Source organism: Narcine bancroftii, chromosome 4 (genome assembly GCF_036971445.1).
Source record: "Narcine bancroftii isolate sNarBan1 chromosome 4, sNarBan1.hap1, whole genome shotgun sequence".
In the NCBI taxonomy this organism is placed as follows: domain Eukaryota; kingdom Metazoa; phylum Chordata; class Chondrichthyes; order Torpediniformes; family Narcinidae; genus Narcine; species Narcine bancroftii.
The window spans coordinates 168,495,559-168,518,116 of NC_091472.1; the positions used below are offsets into that span (position 1 = coordinate 168,495,559).

General features: G+C 38.8%; 1 protein-coding gene across 1 annotated transcript in view; it reads right to left on the reverse strand.

The window, feature by feature from the left end:
• LOC138761189 (pescadillo-like) overlaps positions 1–22,558 on the reverse strand; it is a 40,442-nt gene that overhangs the window by 12,813 nt on the left and 5,071 nt on the right. Inside the window, exons 4-6 of the mRNA XM_069932918.1 lie at positions 20,336–20,445; positions 11,125–11,296; positions 5,061–5,150 (exon numbers count right to left, since the gene is read on the reverse strand). Coding sequence (XP_069789019.1) covers positions 5,061–5,150; positions 11,125–11,296; positions 20,336–20,445 — 372 coding nt within the window. The remainder of the gene's footprint in view (positions 1–5,060; positions 5,151–11,124; positions 11,297–20,335; positions 20,446–22,558) is intronic.

The window sequence follows — 22,558 nt, forward strand, 5'->3', positions numbered from 1 at the left end:
TAGTCTTTTCATGAAATTGCAACTCACACAAGTTAAAGATTAACCCAAGTGCTAATCACGAGGCAGAATTAGGTTTAATTATTTGCTTGGATACTCACTGCTTCGGAACAATTTCTCAGTCATCCATATTTTTTAATTCAGTTTGCACAAGTTAAAGTCTCATAAATGTTACCAAATAAAAGAACAAGATATGAAAATATATTTTGCTGTAAATAAAAGACAATGTAAACATATTAAAGTACAAGAAGTAAAAGGGCTTGCAGCCTTTTCAAAGATATTAATGTACCACAATCTTCAAATGAAGCTGTACAAATATTGGAAATGAACAGATTTTGTTCTTATCCATGCTTGTAAGTTGAAAATACACAACAATCACTCAATGTGGTAACCATACTGCCACGGTATGGTAATTAATGTCATCAAGAGTCAAGAGCAAATATGGGAGCCATACATGAAACACAATAGAGAAATCCTACCATGGACTTCCACCACCTAAAATGACAGAAGGAGAAGATAACGAAAAGAACTGACTCAGTAAAATTTCTTGTTTATTTTTATTAAGTGACAACATTGTTTAACGGGTTTAATGTATCATATAGATTGAACTTCAAATAAATGGGGAAGGGGGTGAGGGAGGGAGGGAAAGGAGGGGGAAAACGGGGGAGAAAACGACACTGTATATATTCAAGAAGAAAAATGTCTGTATGTATCTTGGTCAATATGGTTTATAGTGTGAAAAATAAAAAAATTTAAAAAAGGGTCAAGAGCATATGACTGATAAGAAAGACCAATTACAAGGGGGGGGGAAGAGAGAGAGAGAGAGAGAGAGAGAGAAGATTAGTTTTGCTATTTGTCAAGTATGAACTTATAATCTCGTAATATTACAAGAGCTTATTGGTATTTAAGGGTTTCCATAAGACAGTTGTTCATAACCCAGGATGTCCTGCAGTGGCAGATAAGCAGCGAGATAACACACTGCACCCCAATGCCTTATCTACCAAACTGATCAAATATGATTTTGCAGTTTTTCATAATATGCACTTCAAAATAGATTAATGGAAGGTAAAACTTTTAAACAACAGCCTTTATCCTCTGATTTTTCCAAAGGCAACAAACATTTGGTATCTACTTAAAACACAGAATAGCTCACTTTCAAACTGCCAAAATTAATGATGTTGACTTTTTAAACTGCAGATCTTTTTCTCTTGTTTTCATTCAATGATGCAAAAAAAAGGTCAGATTAGATGCATTGTGCCTGATGTGCTCAGCAGTGCTCCTTCATGGTTTGGGAGATGTTGCTTCATGGAAAGGAAAAGCATTCCAGCTCTTCAGTCATCAACCTGGAGGCAGTATCAGCTTTACAAAGGAAAATTCTTTGTCAAAACACCAGCATTTTAATTGAGCAGCAAATTTTGCTCAGTTCAATGTTGGACATTCAATTGGTAGGATATGCAATAAAAAGGCAAATGTGTAACAATGCAAACTTTGAAATAAATGTATATATTTTCCATTTCTGTAAGACACTAATCATTCATGGTCTTTGGTTTGATAGAGGGGAATTAAAATCAACATCACGAGCCAGACTGACAGAACAAGAGCACTCATCCTTAGAACAGCACTGCCACCAAGATTAAGAAATATCACATGATTCACATATGGGGCTATTTGAACAACGAATAGAAGGAATTACAAAGATCTTTGTTCATTTACTACCAGGACATAATGGGAGCTTTATTGCTAGATGCCAGCTGCAGTGTCCCAAACCAATGTTACAAGGGATGCTTTTCAGCAACATGAAGGCTTTTAAAATATTAAAACACCCACAACATTGCAGTTGCTTAAACAAATGGCAAGTAGTGATCTGAGGCCAGTAACTGCAACACTGAAGAATGCACAAAAGAATTTCATTTACAAATAGCTTGGGCAAAAAAAATGCAGTAAAGTTATAAATTGGCCATGAAACTACTGCTGTGGTTTCTGGTTTAAATGCAAAATTCCTGTCACAACACAAGTTATCGAGAGACTTAAAACACGTACAGCAAAAAACACTGGTATCCAGCACCTATGGGGATTGGTAGGTGCTGGAAAGTGAATTTTCCAGTTGCGTGATTGGCAAACTAACAGCAAGGCATGCTAATTTTAAACTTGCGTACTTTTTTAAAACCTATTTATTTTCTGCAATATTTTTTTGCCAGTTGCTTGAATTCTGGATAACAAAGTCTTACTCTATCAATTTCTAACAATCTTTTTGGAAAAGAAAAATTCCTAAAATGTTTCCAAACAGTGCTAGAACAGTGTATAACTTCACATTTTAAAGGCAACCAAGAAGAAATCAAGCAGATTGCCAACAAAACGTAATTATTTGCCATCAATGGCAAATATCCATGTAAAATTGATGAGATTTGAGGCAGCTGTTTAGATCAATGAAGAAAACCCTTATGAATTCCCACAATAAACTTGCAGGAAGGCTGTAATCTCCACTGATTATGACAAACTCTCGAGCAAGCACAATTCGAGCAAGTATATCAGCCCTAGATCTAGGTGAACTCATGTCAATACAAATTGCAAATATACAGTGGCTTACTACCACTGTAAAAGATAAGTTTACAACTAAAGGTCAGATTGTTTATTCTTGCACACCTTTTTTAAAAAAAAATGCTGCAGTTATTTTTTTTGCCAGCTTGTCTGAGTAGCAAAAAACTATGCTGAATGAGTTAAGAGCAGATTTCTTCAAGTTTTACACCATTCTATTTTTTTCTTCAGACTTGTTGAACCAATCTGGTTATCAGAATTAGAATTTTGTCATGAAATTCGGGGTTTTGCAGCAACATTATGACCATCTTACATTACTATAAGTTTAAAAAAAAAAAAAAATAATAGAGCATGAAAAGTGAGGCAGTATCTTTGGTACATTAATTATTCAGGAATCTGATGGCAGCAAGGAAGAAGCGGTCCTCGTATCATTGAGTGCTCGGGGACCTCGGGCTCCTGTCCCATTTTTCCGATGGTAGCAGAATGAAGAGGGCATGGCCTGGGTGGTGAGGGTTCTTGAGGCTGCTTTTTTAAGACACCGCCTCATGTCGATGTCCTCGATGGAGTGAAGTCTGGTGCCTATGATGTTGCAGCCAGTTAACAACCTTCTGGAGTTTATTCTTGTCCTGAGAGTTGGCACCTCTGTACCATACAGTGATGCAAACAGCCAGAATGGTCTCCACAGTACACTTATAGAGGTTTACAAGTCTTCAGTGACATACCAAATCTCCTCAGACACCTCACAAAGTATAGCTTCTGGCTATACCTCCATCAACATGGAGGCTTCAGGACAGATCCACGGAGATGTTGACATCCAGGAATTTGAAATTCTTGACCCTCTCCACTACTGAGCCCTCGATGAGGACTGGGTCGTGTTCCCCTGACTTCCTTCTGAAGTCCACAATCATTTCCTTGGTTTTGTTAACATTGAGCATAAGATTGTTGCCATAAACCATTCAACAAGCTATTTATATGAGAAGTTTTTAAAACCCGAAAAATGATAAAATTACAAAGATTTTGTAATAAAACTTAAAGAAAATTGTTCCCTTTATTTGCAGTATTTGCAAAAGTATCTGCCACCTGAAATACTTTTGAACTGCTTTAAAAAAAGCTGCAGGAAATGGAGCCGAGTAGATAGACTGAATGAATTGTGACCTCTGGCAGGACGATGTGATGTCTCTCTGAAAATTGCTATGATAGGTTTGGAAAAAGTTTTTAAAAGATGGATATGTGGCATGTTGCAGTACGTTTTTCCATTTTCTATCTATATTTGAAGAAGTCCCTTAGCCAACTAAGTGTATGCCAATTCTCAGAACATTCCCATCATTTCCATTATGCAATTACAGTATGTTTCCAATTATCTGAAAATCCGTTAACCAAAAATCTCAGTTATCCAAACTTTTTTCCAGCAGCAACAGGTTACAAGTTGAACAAAATATTTCACATGATGTCCTCATGTGGGGCTCTGACGCGTTGTAGGCACCAGTTTGGTGAAGACAGACACCGAAAAGCTGGATGCTGGCTCAAAGAAGCAGGCTGGAATCTCAAGCCGTCAGTGAGCGACTGGAGGAAGCCAACAGGTCAGGCAGCGCATGGGGAGACTGTCCTCGTTTCAGCTAACTAACTCCCTTCTCTCTTTCTACTTCTTCTTTACCCTCCACAATACTTGGTTCTCTGCTGTCCAGGTATCAAGGAAAGTGGCCACCTGGGCAGGAGCGGGGACCTTGGGGCAGGATTGGCAATGGTGAAAGGAGAGGAGACCTCAGGCTCCTGGGCAGGAGTGGCGATGGTCATGGAGAGGTGTCGGGGATCGGCGACGGATGATACAAAAATTCTACTGATGCTATTGGGCTGCTTAAAGCCATTATTCAGTTATTTGAAAAATCCAGTTAACCGTAAAACATCCGGTCCCAAGCTTTTCCGATATCCGGAAACGTAATGAACTGGAAATAAAAAAGAATTGCATTAACTTGAACTACAAAGACAACCTGCTTTCATCATAACATCATTTCTTTATAAGAAGAACATTTTGGAGAAATGTTTCCCAAGCTGTTGGAAAATCATTGCAACATTTCAGATTTGAGTCAGGGTACTCAACACAATGTTGAATTTGTTGCCAAACATAAACCATGATTATTACATTACAAGCATTCAATACTAACACTACTTGCCTGAAACACATTATATTTCCTCAGTAACAGATGCTGGAAATTGGAATAAAACAGAAAATGTTGGAGGTTCAGCACTCAGGACATGTGGTTAATGGTTCAAGAAGTTGACTTAGATCGAATGAGATCAGGAAACGAAGAGAAAAAGCACTCCCTCTGTTACTTTCTCACTTTTCTGGTTTTTGGGGAAAAGTCATAGACTTGAAACATTAACCTTGTTAGCCCTTTCGAGATGCAGCTTGATCTTCTGGGCATCTTCAGCAGTTTCTGTTTTTACTCCTCATTTCTGCATATTGATGAGCTTGAACAGCTCCTGAATAACAACACTACAAATTGCCTTCATGCTGACTTAATACTTACATCATGTGCAAATGTGTACGGTACAATCCAGGTTATTAGTTGTCCGAGAATTTCTGCCTGGTAATAAATTCCTTTGATAGACAGGAACACCTAACGTACAAAAAAAAAGACAATGCGAATTCATAAAAGCAAATCTTGCATCTGTAAAAAGTGCAAAGGAGGAGATAATTAACAATGAATTTTATTTGTCATTCGCACTTCAAGTCATAGATCCATCTGGCTCTGCTAATTACTTCCAACAGCATATTACATGCCCTCCAAATGTAAAACAAAATTGAAGTACCTTTCATGTTCAGCTTGCACAAAATAGAATTGCTGTGAATCCTAGTCTAACCCAGTTAATGGAGCAAAAAAACTCCAAATACTGGAGAGCTGTAACTGATCTGGGCAGCATCTGTTTCTTCTGTCCACAAATGTTGCCTGACTTGTCAGAAGTGATTTTGGCTTTTTCTGCATCTAAGGCCACGATAACACTTAAATATTTTCTTTTTTGTGCCAAATGTATAATACTAAATAGTCTAGCCACATTATCTGCTGATTGTCTCTTTTTGACAAAACCTGTCTGGTCCATATTTAATAATTTTGGTAGACATTCTTTGGCTGACTAAAAAGCACAAGTCTACACAACCAACCCCTCCGATATTGACCCCATGTCACACCCTAGTGCTCTTAGCACATCATTCCCTAGAAGCAGCCAGTGCCCCAAGATAAGCAAGCAGCCTGTAGACACCTCATCTTGGTGTTATTACTGCAGGCTTTGGGAAGTAAATGCCCGCAAGTGCCTTCCACCCTGCCCATTTGCGGGCAAGGCCCAGATCAACTGCCAGTAAGGGATGCAGCGGTTGGCAGAAACCTGCAAGCCTATTGTATGCATGGGACCAGTTCTCCCAAGGAAAATTTCTGGTGGACACGGGTTCAGAAGTTAGTGTATTTCCACCCACTGGTTTTGACACATTCCATCCTTCACTGGACCTGCAACTACAAGCAGTTAACAGTTCCAACATTCCAACCTTTGGCACCAGAAAGATGAATGTCAAGTTCAAGAATCATCTCTACACCTTCGCTTGGTGCAAATTTTCTTCAGGATCATTCATTCCTCATTGACTTTTAAGGGCGTCAGCTAATAGATGGAACTACTTTTCAGACTATTCCTCTGGCAGACGCCTATAACCCTGCTCTGTGCCTTCAAGCATTAAATACACCAGTAGATTAATTCTCCAAGCTGTTGGAAGATTTCTGAGATTACTACTCTACACTTTTATGCCTCCACTGCAAAGCACGGTGTTACTCATCGCATTTGTACTAAGGGGCCTCCTATCCGCTTGACAGCAGAGAAGCTACACTTAGCTAAGGAAGAGTTTGCCAAGATGGAGGAACTAGGCATAATTCGTAGTCCAACAGTTCCTGGTCATCTCCATTACACATGGTCCCGAAACACAATGGAGGTTGGTGACCTTGTGGAGATTACAGGTGGCTTAACAATGCTATCATCCCAGATCATTATCCGGTACCTCAAATTCATGATTTCTCAGCTAATTTGCATGGAGTGAAGACCTTCTCCAAAATAGATGGTGCCTGGCTATCACCAAGTACCAGTAGAGCCAGAAGACATTCCAAAAACAGCAATAATTACCATGTTTGGGTTGTTCTAATTTTTTACGAATTCCATTCGGATTAAAGAATGCAAGCTCAGTCACTTCAATGGTGATGGATGCTTTATGATGTGGCATGTTTTCATTTACCTCGATGACACTTTAGCGGCCAGTGGGACTAAGGAAGAACATGGAACATCTTCGTACATTACATTTTTTATTTATCTTCAAAAGTTTGGACTGACCATCAATCTGGATAAATGCGTTTTTGAACAATAAATTATTGATTTCTTGGAGCATAGGATAACTCAGGATGGCACGACTCCGCTGCCATCCTAAGTTGAGGCCATTACCAAGTTCTCAAGACCTGCTACGGTTAAAAGCCTGCAGAAATTCCTAGAAATGGTAAATTTTTACTGTCAGTTTCTTCTGGGACCTGCTCTCATTATGAAGCCTCTTTTCGATTTACTGTCCGGAAACGCCAGAACTATCCATTGAACTGAAGAGGGAAACAATGTCTTCTTGAAGACGAAAGATTTGCTGACTCATGTCACTATGCTCAGCTACTCAGTTTTAAATGCAGCCACCACCCTTTCTACAGACACTTCCATTATGGCTGTAGGAGGTGCACTTCATCAATATGTCAATGGGCAGAGGAAACCGTTAGCGTTCTTCAGCTGCCATCTTTGTGAAGCAGAGAAGAAATACAGTGCTTTTGATAAGGAGCTTTTGGCCATTTACTTGTCTATTTGACACTTCTGTTATTTTTTGGAGGGCAGAGATTTTACTATGTACACCAACTACAAACCCTTAACATTTGCATTTTCCAAAGTCTCAGAGCCATGGTCAGTGTGACAACGGCAATTATCATTCATTTCAGAATTCTCCACAAAAATACAAAATTTCCAGAAAAGACAATGTAGTAGCTGATGCACTTTCCCACTCTGTTCCACTTGAGGTTTCATCGGTAAATCAAGGTATTGACTACACAGCTTTGGTCGCAGCCCAAGAATGTGATTATGAGATGAATGCTTATTGGACTGCAATCATGAACCTGAAATTGAAAGATGTCCAGTTTGGAGATAATGGCAAACTACTCTGTGATATATCAACGGGACACCCACACCCAGTAGTTCTGGTATCATGGAAATGTCGAGTATTCAACTCTTGTGCATGGTCTCTCACACCCATTGATTAGATTGACCGTTCATATGGTTTCCGACAGGTTCACAGTCTTAAAAAAGATGTACACAAATAGCGAGGTCCTGCATTGCCTGCCAAAACGCAAAAGTTCAGCGACATACTAAGGCACCACTGCAGTCCTTCCTGGCAGTTACTCAGGGTTTTGCTCATGTCCACGTGGACATCGTTGGTCTGCTTTCTGTTTCAAGGGGATACAGTTATCTTATTGTATTAATAGGTTTACATGGTGGCACGAGGATGTTGCTACTTGTGCTCGGGAATTTCTCAGTTCCTGGGTGTCCCGATTTGGTTTAATAGTGCATGTTACTTCGGATAGACGACCACAATTTACTTCCTCACTGTGGATGGCTCTGTCCCGCTTGCTCAGTGCAACAATTCATCATATGAATGCCTTCATCCCCAGGCCAATAGAATGGTAGAAAGATTTCATCGACATCTCAAGTCAGCTTTGATTGCTCGGTTAGAGGGCCAAACTGGGCTGATAAGCTGCCCTGGGTATTACTGGGCAATAGAACAACTCCAAAGGAGGACTTCCCAGCTTCATCTGCAGAGCTTGTGCACAGCACACCTTTGATGGTTCCAGGGAGTTCATCCCCTACTATTCAAACTCGTGATGATCCTAAGGAACTGTTGAGCAGGCTAAGGGAGACTGTAGGAAAATTGATCCCTATACCACCATCGTCACATGGAGAACACTCTTCTTTTGTTCCTGAAGACCTCAAAAATTGTGAATATGTCTTCTTCCGAAGGGACACATTTGGCCAACCTTTACAGATGCCCTATGAAGGACCTTTATAGGATACTCAGACAAGCTAGGTCGACCTGCATTTTGGACATTGGAGGGAAGCCACAGTCTTTCCCTATTGACAGGCTTAAACTAGCTCATGGGGTGGGGGGAGGGGCGCAAAACGTGTAGCTGTGCTATGGCAGCACTACAACTCTCAGATGGCATTAAACCTGCTATGTGTCAGTGCGTGATGACGCCAGCGCGTGTTGAGCATGTAATTCTGGCATTTAAGAGGTTGCGTGGGTGATGAAGAGTCAATCTGTTTGATTCACTCTCGAAATGCTTTGCGTAGTTATTTTGCTGTGTCCAGTGCGATACCAGTGGCCACAACTTTACCTAACAACACATTCTTCTGCTATCTCCAATTGCAATTTTTTTTTGAGGGAAAAATGGGGACCATTAAAAGTCCCACCAATGTACTCAGACATGGAAATTCTAATTCAAAAGAGGAATGTAACCAAATTTATCTCCAATATGTATGCTCTGATCCAAGATCAAAGCCCAAAATCTGGACTACATGGATTGATCGAGAGATTGGGATTAGATTTGGGCATTGTAATTGATCTACAATGCTGGTCAGGTCAATGTGTAGTTAGTATGACAACTTTAATTAATTCTAGATTATAGACTGATTCATTGCATTTTCTGCACCAATTATATCTCACACCTCAAAAGATACGTAAAAATAAACCAAAATTTTTTGATAGATGTTTTAGGTGTGGTATAGATAGATGTTGGTACTTTTTTTTTACATCTGACTATGCACAAAATTAAGACTCTTTTGGATAGAATTGGGGGAAGTGTTGACAAAAATTGTGGGGATGAACTTCCCTCTAGACCCAGAAATGTTTCTTCTGGGGAAAGTTATAAAAGTTAACTTCTCCAGAAGTAAATCTAAATTTATTAAAATTGCATTGTCAATAGCCAGGAAATATATAGCGGTAACATGGAAATCAGATTCCCTACTTCACATTGGTCAATGGAACATGGAAGTGTAAAGTTGTATTCTCCTTGAGAAGATTACTTATAGTCTTAGGAATAGATATTGTATGTCCGTCGAAATTTGGCAACCTTATTTATATTACTTTAATGCCCAGATTGAATAAATTATTTTGATATTTGTCAACTAGTATACTCCTATTAGAAATGTAATACTTTTAAAATTATGGGTCCCTGTGATGTTGATCCTTGCACCTGTTTCTTTTTCTTTTCTATTTTATTTCTTTTTACTTCCTATTCCCTGCTGACTGTTCCCCTTTCTTTAGAACCTGGTGGTTTGGGGTGGGGGGGGGGGCGGCGCTGAGAGAAAAGGGACTCTCCTTTCCTTTTTAGTTTGTTTCTGGACCTTATCAATGTTTTTCTATGAATTTATATTCAATGTATTATTGTTATATTAATTGTCCTTTATTCTGTATTTTCTTAAAATTTAAATAAAATATTTTTAAAAATTAAATGCTACACTGTCATGAATAATTATCATACCGTTTTCTGTGAACATTTTTTGTGGACAGCTGGAGTGTGGAAACTTTTTGAGAGCTGCCTGTGCAGCATGCAAAACTAAGCTTTTCACTGAATTACTGTACACACGAAAGGAAACAATTCAGATGCATTTCCATCTGGCAATTTCCATTGCATGTGTGGCTTTGATTCAATTTATCTATGTAATTTTTATATTGAAAGGTTCTCTCTAATGATGTCCTTGGGTTTCATACCTGCTGGGTGCTGATAATGTCTATCAAGTCTTTTCATTTAATCAGCATCACTGCTCCTCTTCATTTTCAACAAAACCTAAATTGACTATGTATATGGATAGACCCAAGAAAGAGGGAGATGACTGGATAATTCATGGGTCAATCAAATTTGGTAACTCAGTTTTGCTTTTACGCCTGCAATAATTGTTCACTGGTGTTAATTAAATATTTATGTTTTTATAACATTGCTATGAATTTTTTCCATCACCATCCAACCACTTTACACTTTTCAAATGAGATGTACATTTTTCTGCAAATCCTATTGACATCTTTGTTCTTTTGCAGTGACCAGATCTCAAATTTATTCAGTGAATAGTAATGCACTTCAGAACCACATTTAATAGCAAATTGATAATCGATGCATTGAATTCTTAGATGATAAAACCATGGACTATGTTAAAGTAGCTTTAATACAGGCCCATAGAAAACCACAAAATGTTTTTTTTAGCCTTCCCAGTTTTATCAGTAGTTTTAATTAGCATTCAGAAAAGAAACAAATTTCCATCCCTTATTTGGGAACTGAGAAAAAAAAAATATTTTTTAATATATACAAAGCTTTTTTGTGAGTATCTGAATGTTTTCTCTCAGCTTCAGCCAAGCACCAATTTAATTTTGTAAATTTTGGTGATGCACAACCTGGAGAACAAGACTAGGGGGAAAAAAAAATCTCATTCCTGACCAGTTTATTCATAAAACAAGCTTGTCCAATCACCCATTCAGCTAGTACGCACCTTACGTAGTGACCTGGAGGCAATGACGAAATTCATGAACTCTACAGTAAGGCGCCGACATAACTGAATTGTCTGTACATGGCATTTCCCTGTGCGAGGGAATGTTGCAAACAAGAAGCACATGGACAGTGCATCGTCCAGGTCTCTGAGTGCATCAATGAAGGTCGGATACCTTAACAGGAACAGTAAAAAGTTTGTTTTATATCACCTATTACATTTAGAGCATTGAGTCAACAACATTTTAAGCAACAGGGGAAATCATAAACTTTTTTTTTAACGTAATTGGTAGGAGACAAGTACAGAAGAAATCAACTAAACAACTGCTTCACAGGGAAGAGGGGCCATACATTTTATGCACAGTCCTCAGGGGACCATAGCCAAAAATGGCTGAGAATGACTGATTTTGATTTAATAAATTTTTATAAATACCTAATGGAAATCTAGAATGGAACATAAACAAGGGAGAAAATTTCCAAGAGCAGAGGAAAGTCATGGCAGAACTGTACATGAGGATTTTAATATACTCGAGACGCTGTGCTTCTTACAGATCTGAAGCAGATTTACAAATCCTTTCATTTGAAATCAAAATAGAAAATAGGATAATTAGGCAAATTCAAGATAGTGTATGAACAGATGCTTTGTTAATTATTAAAGATGTTATCAAACTGCCTGTAACTGAAATAGTTCCCCCATTAAAAGCTGATTATATATGATGAACCACATGATGTATAAATAAAGCTTCAAGAAAGTGGTTTTTAAAAAAGATTATTCCACATCAGCTAACAAAAACACCTTCTGGATCAATAATTTAATACCACAGGGATAAAATAGCTGGTAGAGATTAACAAAAGTTCCAAATTGCTGATAAAACCTAGAGAATAAAGGTCACTGTTGGGAGTGCTGGGTCATTGGGAAGGGTGGCAAGGATGGTCAGAGATGTATGGTGTCACTGTTGGAAGGTAATGAACATGGGAACTGGCAGCCTGCTCATGCAATGACATGCTGAGCAATGGAACAGAAATGTACAGTAACAATGTGCCACTTACAGAGTTTTCAATATTAGCCAAGTTAATGTGGATATGCTATATAGTGACACGTGGAAGATTGGGGCCAGAGATAAATAGAATCATTTGACTTCCCAAAAAATAACGATCTTCAAGGACAACCTTAAACATTTTTGGTGGGGCACATAACAGTTAGGTCCAGTTCTGAGTGAAAGTTTGTTGCAGATGAGTGACTGGAATATGCTGCAAAGAGCAGTGTGATGGTCTGCAGTCACTGGCAAACGTCATACGCAAATATGTGCTCCAAATTTACCAATGCGTGAATGTACTGCAAATCCTCACATTACCTTACTGAAGTCTATTTTTAGAGCACTTTTACTGTGCAAGTCTGCTCTCTGTGATACTGAACTCCCTATTCTATATCCTGCCACACTGAGCATGGAGCACAACTGGAACAAATATGGACGCCAGCTACTAAAATCCATGGACTGACATCCACCATTGGTTCAGACCACACATACATCCACCATTGACATCCACCATTGGATCCACCTCTGTTATAAAGGTTGTTTTTGAAAACAGCTTTAACTGGTTTCACTTGCCAAAGTTACAAGCTCTCTTTCCATCTTCATGACATCTGACAAAACCTTTCTATTCAAATAAGCTTTGTCAGCCACAAACGAGCCTGCAGCTGACGTGGATATTACCCCTCCATAAATCTTCGTCCGCGAAGCCAAGCCAAAGAAAGAAAAAAAAATGTGAGGGGAAATAAAAGGGTTGAAAACCACTGTTTTAATTGTACCTGATCGACTCATTATGTGCATGGTTTCATAACTCCAAAGGAAATGGGCCAACAACAATTTTTCTCAAGTGAAATATTTCATTCACAATTGGGTCTAGAGCAATGCTTTTCAACCTTCCCTTCCAACAAACATACCACCTTAAGCAAACCCTTACTGATTACAGAGCAGTTATGGCATAGGGATTGCTTAAGATGGAATGTGCAATTTAGGGAGGGGAGGGCAGTTTGAAAACCACTGCATTAGAGTAGCACAAGGATTCGTGCAATTAAATGCACAAAATGGTCTCTTTAAAACTTGCAAGTGTTTCTGAAATGAAACTATCAAACTAGAGACTGCAATTCAGTGTTTTTACAGGTTAAATTTAAAAAAAAATGCTGGAGGAACTCAGCAGGCCAAACTGTAGTTTAAGATACATAACCATTGTTTTGGGATTGAATCCGTACAGAGTACCTTGGTTCAGGTTCCCATGAGTTCTGAACATTAGCTCCACTCCCCCCATGGAATGGAGTAATGTTCAGATGATGGCAGCAAAATGCAATACTACAGCAAGAAAATTTGAGAAACGTGCTGCCAGCAATGATACATCCTTGTTTTACACCAAGCTTAACAGATAATAGGCCTGGTTCATATCACAGTTTGTATGCCATTTTGGAGAAGGCAAAACAGAGGGAGTTCAAAAGCACCTCATGTTGATACATTGAAAGGCTTGGGAAAGGTTGAAAATGGTGCTGCATCCTCCATTTTTCTTGAAATTGTTACACTATGAAGATCAAATCCATGGTGCCTCGAGATAGATGTATTTCACTTATTCAGAGCACCTCTAGGCCGCTAGAAGGAAGGAATTGGGTGGTCTCAAGTCATATCACAGCTTGGACAACATCATAGTTACAGTACCTATCATGTCCTCCTCTTCCTAGTCATGGATTTGTCACTGAAGCTTTTAGCCATAACCATATAACCGTTTACAGCACGGAAACAGGCCATGTCGGCCCTTCTTTAATTGCTGATTTTTAAGATGTCAACAAAAATAGTCTCATGCGTGGCCTTGAGATTTTTGAATTGGAGTAAGGTCTTCCTCATTTCTTGCCAATCAGGTGTAAAGACAAGGCAGGCCTGGATAGGCTGCTGTATGAGTTTTTATGTGCTCAGATCATAAACAGAGTCAAGGTTGAGAAGGCCTTTGCAGAAGGTACCAACCATCTCAGCAGTCGAGTGCCACAAGCAGCTAATACATGTGCTCGAGGACCCTCAGAAGGCTGGACTGCATCCTTTCACAGAAGCAAATAAGAGGATGGGGCTTGCATCACAAGACAGAAATCCTGTTTCAACCTCCATGCTGCCTTCATCAATAAAGGCACATGGCGAGACTCTGAAAAACGGACAGTTTACCACATTTCAGGAACAACTTCTTGATAAATGCAGGCAATTATGAAATTTGCTGGGATTATCAATGTAGCTGCAATCTCTGTTCTATATGCTTAGGGGATCTAAACTCAAATAGCATCTCAAGACAATGCCATCTGTACAAATTCACCAGGAGGATGTGCTAAACAATAGTATCCTTCCTTTGGCCAACATCCCCAATATTAAGTCTTTGGTTACACTTAGTTGGCCACATCAGATAGGTCAGTTCACATTGGATTCTTAGTGAGAGAAGTTATGAGTATTTAAAGAACATAATCTCTTCAGGGATAATCAGCATGGCACTGTGAGTGGCAGGTTCTGCCTCACAAGTCTAATTGAGCTTTTTGAGGAGATTGCAAGTGAAATTGATGAAGGTTTGCAGATGATACAAGGTTGGAGGTGTTGTGTATAGTGTTGAAGGTTGTCATAGGTTACAACAGGATATAGACAGGATGCAGAATTGGGCAAAGAAGTGGCAGATTGGAGTTCAATCTGGATAAGCATAATATGATGCCCTTTGAAAGGTCAAATGAACGTAGAGTACGCAGTTAATGGCAGCATTCTTAACAAGAATGGAGGGACAAAGAAATCGTTCAAGGTTGCTGGGCAAATTGATAAGGTAGTTAAGAAGGTGTATGGTATCCATAAAGTAACAATACAGCTCTATCAAACTCTGGTTAGACCACGCTTAAGAGTATTGTGTTCAGTTCTGGTCATCTCATTACAGAAAGGATGTACATTCTTTAGAGAGAGTTGGCTGAACTGAAGAACGTGAAGTAAGGTTATTGAGCAAGGGCTTTTCTCTTTGGAGTGACGAAGGAGGAGAAGGGACCTAATAGAGGTATAGAATATTTTGAGGGGCTAAAGGAGTATGGCAGCCAGCATCTTTTCCCCAGGGCAACAAAAGCAAACACCAAACAACATCAGTTTATGATGAGTTGAGGGAAGTTTAGGGGAGATGTCAGAGGTAATTTTAAAAAAAACCATAGTGGAAACATTCCTGGAATGCAATGCCAAGGGTGATGGAATAGGCTGCTACAATAGGGACATTCAAAAGGCTCTTATAGGCACATAGATACAAGAAAAAGTGTTTATGGGTATGAGTTAGGCTGCTGAGGAGGAAGTTTCCATAGGTCTGTACTCTGCATAATAACAGGCCCTTTTGGCCCAAGAGCCTGTACTGCCCAATTACAGCCCCCAGTACGTTTCGAACAGTGGGAGAAAATCAGAGCCCCCAGGGAAAACCCATGCAGTCACGAGGAGATTGTACAAACTCCTAACAGTCAGCACGGGATTCAAATGCTGGTCCCGATCGCTGGCGCTGTACCAGCGCTGTGCTGACCGCTACACTAACCATGTTGCCCAAATGTTCTATGTTTTACATATACTCAGCACCAGACTCTCAAAACATTCTCTTCTCATAAAAAGACATTATAGATAAAAAGAGGAAAAGACAGTCAAATGTAACAAACCCCCTGACGTGTTTTTTTTTTCCTGACATATAACTGTCCCAGTGGAGAAGATACATTCAGGATGGTACAAAGATTCCCTAAGCCTTGCGTAGATGGCAGAAGGAGTGCATCATTCTGTAAACTACTCACACCACACAGCCTGCCATCAATCCTATCAGTTCCCCACCAGGACACACATCAAAACCAATTCTACTGCACTGCCTTTGCAGAACAGAAATAAATGGAAATAATAGTTGTGAAAATGAGTGATGGTGGTGTCACCCAAGGGCTAAAAATGGATCTTCAAAAGATTTTGAAAGAGCAAGTTTGCAATTACACTTAAGCTAGCTTTGAAACTTGGTTGATGGACTCAATCTTCTGGGATATATACTGTATAGAGCAAATACTTAAAGTTCATCTTGAGATGTAGGACATCACAAAAGTAGTCAAAATTATGTGAACTTAAAAAGCTTCTGATGAAAAAATAAATGCTGTAAATCCTAACAGGACAGGCACCATCTGCGGCAAGAGGTGCCTAGAGAGGAAGAGGTACTGATTTTGTGTCATCTATGTATTACATAGTTTATTTATGCTCTGCCTAGTGACAATAGAAGCACAAATGGCAGATCTCATTTACTAATTTACCCTTAAGCTGTGACAAACCTCTTAGGATACTGTACAAGTAACTTGAGATGTGACATGTGGCAAATGCAGTATGTTTGGAAGTGATAGGTGACTTTGGATATTGTTGCTGATGTTCTCCACAACTGGAGCTTTTAAAGTCATATGTGTATTTGTTAGGAAAGATAAATGAAGAACTATTAATTTCATATACCTAATAAAAAGAAAGAAAAGACAGTAAATTTCAAATTATTATTTTATAAATTCTTAATTTCAATTTAAAGGAACAACATGGTAGCAAGCTCTGAGCCCGCACTGTCCAAATACACTTCTTCTTTGGCTTGGCTTCGTGGACGAAGATTTATGGAGGGGTATGTCCACGTCTGCTGCAGGCTCGTTGGTGACTGACAAGTCCGATGCGGGACAGGCAGGCACAGTTGCAAGGGAAAATTGGTTGGTTGGGGTTGGGTTTTTCCTCCTTTGTCTTTTGTCAGTGAGGTGGGCTCTGCGGTCTTCTTCAAAGGAGGTTGCTGCCCGCCGAACTGTGAGGCGCCAAGGTGCACGTTTTGAGGCGATATCAGCCCACTGGCGGTGGTCAATGTGGCAGGCACCAAGAAATTTCTTTAAGCAGTCCTTGTACCTCTTATTTGGTGCACCTCTGTCTCGGTGGCCAGTGGAGAGCTCGCCATATAACACGATCTTGCTAATTATACTACAAACCCCATACATTTTTTTTTGGAGGATAGTAGGAAACTGGAGAACCCAGAGGAAACCTACACACACATGGGGAGAACATTCAAACTCCTTACAAACAGAGCCAGATTTGAACCCACGTTGCTAGCACTGCAACAGCATTACCCTAACCACTATACTAACCATGCGCTCAAATGACCCCATTTTTAGTTTTTTTTTAATTCACCTAATTTACACATAGGTAAAAAGAAAGGTACTTCGATAGGAAAGCATAGAGAAATGCAGGCATAATGCAAGCAATTGGATTAACACAGTAAAGCACTATAGTTGGGATGGACCAGGTGGGCTCTAAGGGCCTGTTTCTGTTCTATACAATTCTATGACTATTGTATGAAAGGCAGGTTAGTTTTGAGTTTATAAATAATGGTAAAGAATCCAAGAGCAAGTAAGAAGCAATACATTTGTACAAGGAAATGTTAACCAGATACTTAATCAGCTTTGGACATTCATTACTTGAAAGGACACACAACCAGAAATGATCATTAATGCATGATGTTACGGATTCAGAGGACCCCAAAACTCAGCAGCAATAGAAATTCACCAAATGGTTACTTCATCATAAGTTGCTTTTAATTTTCTTTAAGCATCAAAACAGGATAAAACTTTAACTTACTGCTTTTAACTTAAGCCCCTCTTCTAATTCTAAGCACATGTGCATGTAATGTGAAGATGCTCAGGAAAGTTCTTTGATTTACAGTCCATTCTCACTTCTCCAAGTTCACTGGTATCAAACAGTTCTTATACTGTGTACAGAATTTAACATTTATGAATTTTTATCAGGTTCTGGTGCTTTAAGTTAAATGGTTACCACTCAGGAAGATTCTTGTTGGTTTCAGAGAGAGATTTGTTGCTCGTTGAACACACACAAACTGATTTACTTCCATCTGTCACTTCAGTGTCTTGCCGAAGAAACTTGCCCGATCAGGGTTTTCCAAGTGATAACCTCTTCTTCCAGGTCACCACAGAGTTCCTCTTGTTTCCCTTATTTCAGGTGAAACACTCTAGCCAGCCATTTCCTCTTCGAAGGACAAGGGTTTTCACCAGGCTGAACTCACAACCCATCTTCAAAATGGGGTTTCAACAAACTTGCCACCCCCCCCCCCCCCCCAACCCCGCTCTCCTCTCTCTTCTCCCTCGCTCTGCTTGCAAAAACAGAACTCCTTGCAGGGCTCCAGACACATGAAAGATCTTTATCAGCACTTGAGCCCTTTAAGTTCTTTCCTAAAGCAGTTTTTATTGTCTTTGCAAAGGCACCTGGACTGTCTGGCTTGAGCAAAACTCTTGCATTTTAAATGAGATGCCTTTTGTGAAGTGTTACTGTTTGTTTGTGGGGACCTACACTAAACCCCCCCCCCCCCACAGTTCATCTCTTAAAAATATATTTATATATAATATAACCCGTTACAATAAATTTTAAGATTCCACAGGGTGAAATGCAGTGGGTGGGTGGGAGAAGCTACCACTGCACATATTTTCACCATAAAAGAGAAACAAAAGAAAATTAATAAAGGCTTATTTTGAATGGAGCAAAAATTTTCTGATACAAGTGATAGAGTAAAAGTTATTAATTTAAAATGTCATGGAAAATAAGGAGTGGACTGGAGGTTTCTTTAATGGATTGGTTGTCTTTGGAATACTTCACTACAGAAAATAATATACTTCAAGTGGAGCAGATTTTAGAAGATTAAAAAACACATGACATTAGAGCATGTTTTGTGTTCCTCCACTGGTCAAAGAAACAAAAGCTAAATGGTCTCATTTGATTAAATAGTATTAATTCTGGTTTTGAATGACGTTTAGGACAATTAAGCAAGCTTTAAGCTCTCTGCTCTGTTAATTTGGGAATTAATATATTGGTGATATTCTATTTGTGTAAAACCCCACAAAAGGATGCTGATTAGGCAATGTATTTTAATGATTTTGCTTGCAAGGTAAATATTCACCAGGAGACCAGAATGTTTACTGCTTTTCAAAATAGCATCTTGCCCAGAGGGAAGATTGGGCTGTGGTGTAAACCTTTGTTTGAAAAATACACCTCTAACAATTCCTCAATACTGCATTATGTCTAGAAGTGTGTGCTCAGATCTCTGGTGTGAGACTTGAGCTGTGAACCCGCCGAATATACAAGATGCTACCAGTGAAGTTGGAGGCATTATATCATGTATACCCTTTCAGATTAATGTTAAGTATGTCACGGCACTAGTTTGATAATGAGCAATTCAGTTTTTTCTCATGATTTGAATAATTGTTCCCATCAGCCAACAACACTAAAATAATTTTATGGTTACTTTTCATTGCTGCATGTGTGTTTTTGTTAACAATGCTTCCCTCAATGCACGAGTGACCATAGACTTTTTATTAGCTGTATAATGTTACAGAATACAATCAATTGAGGTATCACAAGTATTTCATTAAATACTGTAGCTGATGGATGTACATGATCCTTTATCCGGACACCTAAAATCCGGAAAGCTCCAAAATCCAGCAAGTGAGGACTGGCGGCCGGGGGAGACGGCCGGGTGACTGGAAGGGGGTGGGGGTGGATAGGCAGCACAATTCGGGTGGTCTTTCCGAAATCCAGAAAAATCCAAAATTCAGAACACATTGTCACCCAAGGGTTCCAGATAAAGGATCGTGTACCTGTAGTAATTTCTATGTAGCACACTTAAACAATGCAAGTTTCATTGTCACAAGTCATTTCAAAATGCAGAGTAATTCTTGAATTCATCTCGAGCTCCTCTAATATGATTATTTAAATTTGTTTTAAAAATTGCAGATATTTATAACTACTTAACTGCATCAAAAATGAGCTTTCAAAGAATTAAAAATGTTTAGGATATACCTAATATTAGGTCATTTTGGATGCAGATAAATAGTTATGGGTATCTCCAAACTTTTTATTTTTCCTTCCCACACATTTTAATAACCTCTCTCTGGAGAAGCTTGAGATAAATTAAAGAATTGCTGCTTTCTTTTCAAAAAAAAGCTTTCTGAATTTTCCATCCTTTTAGTGTTCCTTGGAATTCTCTAAACCAGGTCTTGGATTCTATTATCCTCACTATAACCAACAGTGAAGGCTTGCCTGGAGTCATCCATTTAATATACAACAGAAACAATGCAATAATGGATAAAACAGAGTGGCCTCATGAACATGAACAATTTCCTCACAAATTACCTTTCTTTGACGATATGGTCTAGCTTGTATGCAGGTTTATTGTCCTTAAGCCTATCAACCGAATTCCATTCTGCTTTTCCAAAGGCTTTACGGAGTCTACGAACAAATACCTGAAAAAGCATAACCATATGATAGGACTTTCTTATACAGATAATTATGGTTTCTTTTAAAATGGTTAACAAATATACTTTTACCTAACACTAAAGAAATTTCAATACGTTTCGAATGAAATAGAAGTTAAAGAAATAGAAATAAAGCAAATATAGTCTTCACACATAATTAGTGTTGAAATTTGTTTCCAAAGAGGCTTAATCTATTTGCACACATCATTTTACACAAAAAATACATAATCTACTAGAAAGCACTCTTTTCCTGCTAACTTTTAGCATAATCCAACATAACAATCTATTTATAGCAACTAAATGAATAAATGAAAGCATGGTATCCAAAGTCAAAATATTGGAGATATGATGGAGTGGATGACGGCAGCAATAGAAGGCAGAAGAGTAACAGGTAATGGAGGGACTTGGACACAAGGATGAAAACTCCAAATTGTAATTATTGAAACCATGAGGTAATGAAGATGAGAATAGATAGATGATTTAAAGCAAAGTTACATAAATTGCAAAGTATCAGCAGAACGGGGTTTGGACAGGATGGAGGCATGGGGCTGGGGAAATGGCACAATTGAGGGTTTGAACAGCAGTTATGATAAAGTATCAAGCAACTGATTTTAAAGTTAAATTGGCAGCCTTCTTGATGATTGTAACATGTGATCAGAAGTTTAATTTGGAAGTTGAATGGTATGGTGAAATGTTCAGGGTCTAATTCATCTTGCAGAATAGCCATGAAAATGATTGAAATCAATTTGTGGCAGAAGTCATAATTGCACTCTCCAATGCTTCAACCAAAACTGCTTTCAAGCAAGCAGTATGATCCACAGACACAGGATAAAATTTGCTGGTAAGAAAGCAGATTAATACAATTTCTAAGAGATGGTGTATCTGGTTAAAAAAAGAGCCTGAAGCAGCAGCGTGGCAATGGTAAGCAAAGCTGATAGTCTGATCAAGACAATCTCACTGAATGAGAAAAAACAGAGAAAGATGATTAGGATGACCATCTTAAAGGATGTAAAAGCCAATGAGGGATCACACTAACCCAAGAGTCATTGGTTTTAAACTATTTTAATGTTCCATTCAGTTAAGCAAAGTGAACATTCAAAAACAAAATGAGCAAGCTGGAAGAGGCACTTATTTATAGAGTTGAAGAAAGTTAAGATTTTTTTGTAGGTATTTTGAAAAGGAGGAGGATGATCATTTAGATTTAGCAGGTGGTTGAAATTTATTGTAGATGGGACGTATGGACAGGGCACGTTTACAGGGACAGTATGAGATAAGAAAGAAAATAGAAAAGGTAAAAGTTTATGGCTAGAACAGGGTGGGTTGTGGTAGTGAGCAAGGGAAGGAAGAATACAGATGAATGATAGTCTGTATCTTAGCAACAGATTCACAAACTCATGCCTGTAGCAGTGGTTAGAGATCCAAGGAGGCAGATTGAAAAAGGAATGCTATAAATTTGATTCTGATCAAGAACTTGGAATATTTAAGAGTTTTGGGAGCCTAGCATAAAGCACAAAGGAGCTACAGTGAAAAACATTCAAAGGATAAAGAGCTGTTTTTGCTGGGTAATTTAATTTAAAAAGGAAATATAACCGAGGATGGGCAAATGGGTAAACCTTATGTTTATATTCAAATTAGTATCTTAAGACCACAAGACATAATAGCAGAAAATAGGCTAAACAGCCACTAGAGTTTGCCCTGCCATTTGATCATGAGCTGATCCATTTTCCCCACTTAGTCCTATGGCCAACCTTCTCCCCATTACCTTTAATCTCTGCCTTAAATTCACCCAATGACTTAGCATCCACAACCAGTGTGGCAACAAATTCCACAGATTCACTATTCTCTGGCTAAAGAAATTCTTCTGCATCTCTGTTCTAAGTGGATGCCCTTCAATCCTGAAGCTATGCCCTCTTATCCTAGACTCTTCCACCATGGGAAACAACCTTTCCACATCTACCCTGCCCATGCCTTTCAACCTTTCCTAAATTCTAACAAGTATAAGCCAAGAGCTGTCAAACATTCCTCACATGAAATGTGAGGAATCATCTTTGTGAACCTCCTCTGAAATCTTTCTAACATCATCACATTCTTTCATAAATGA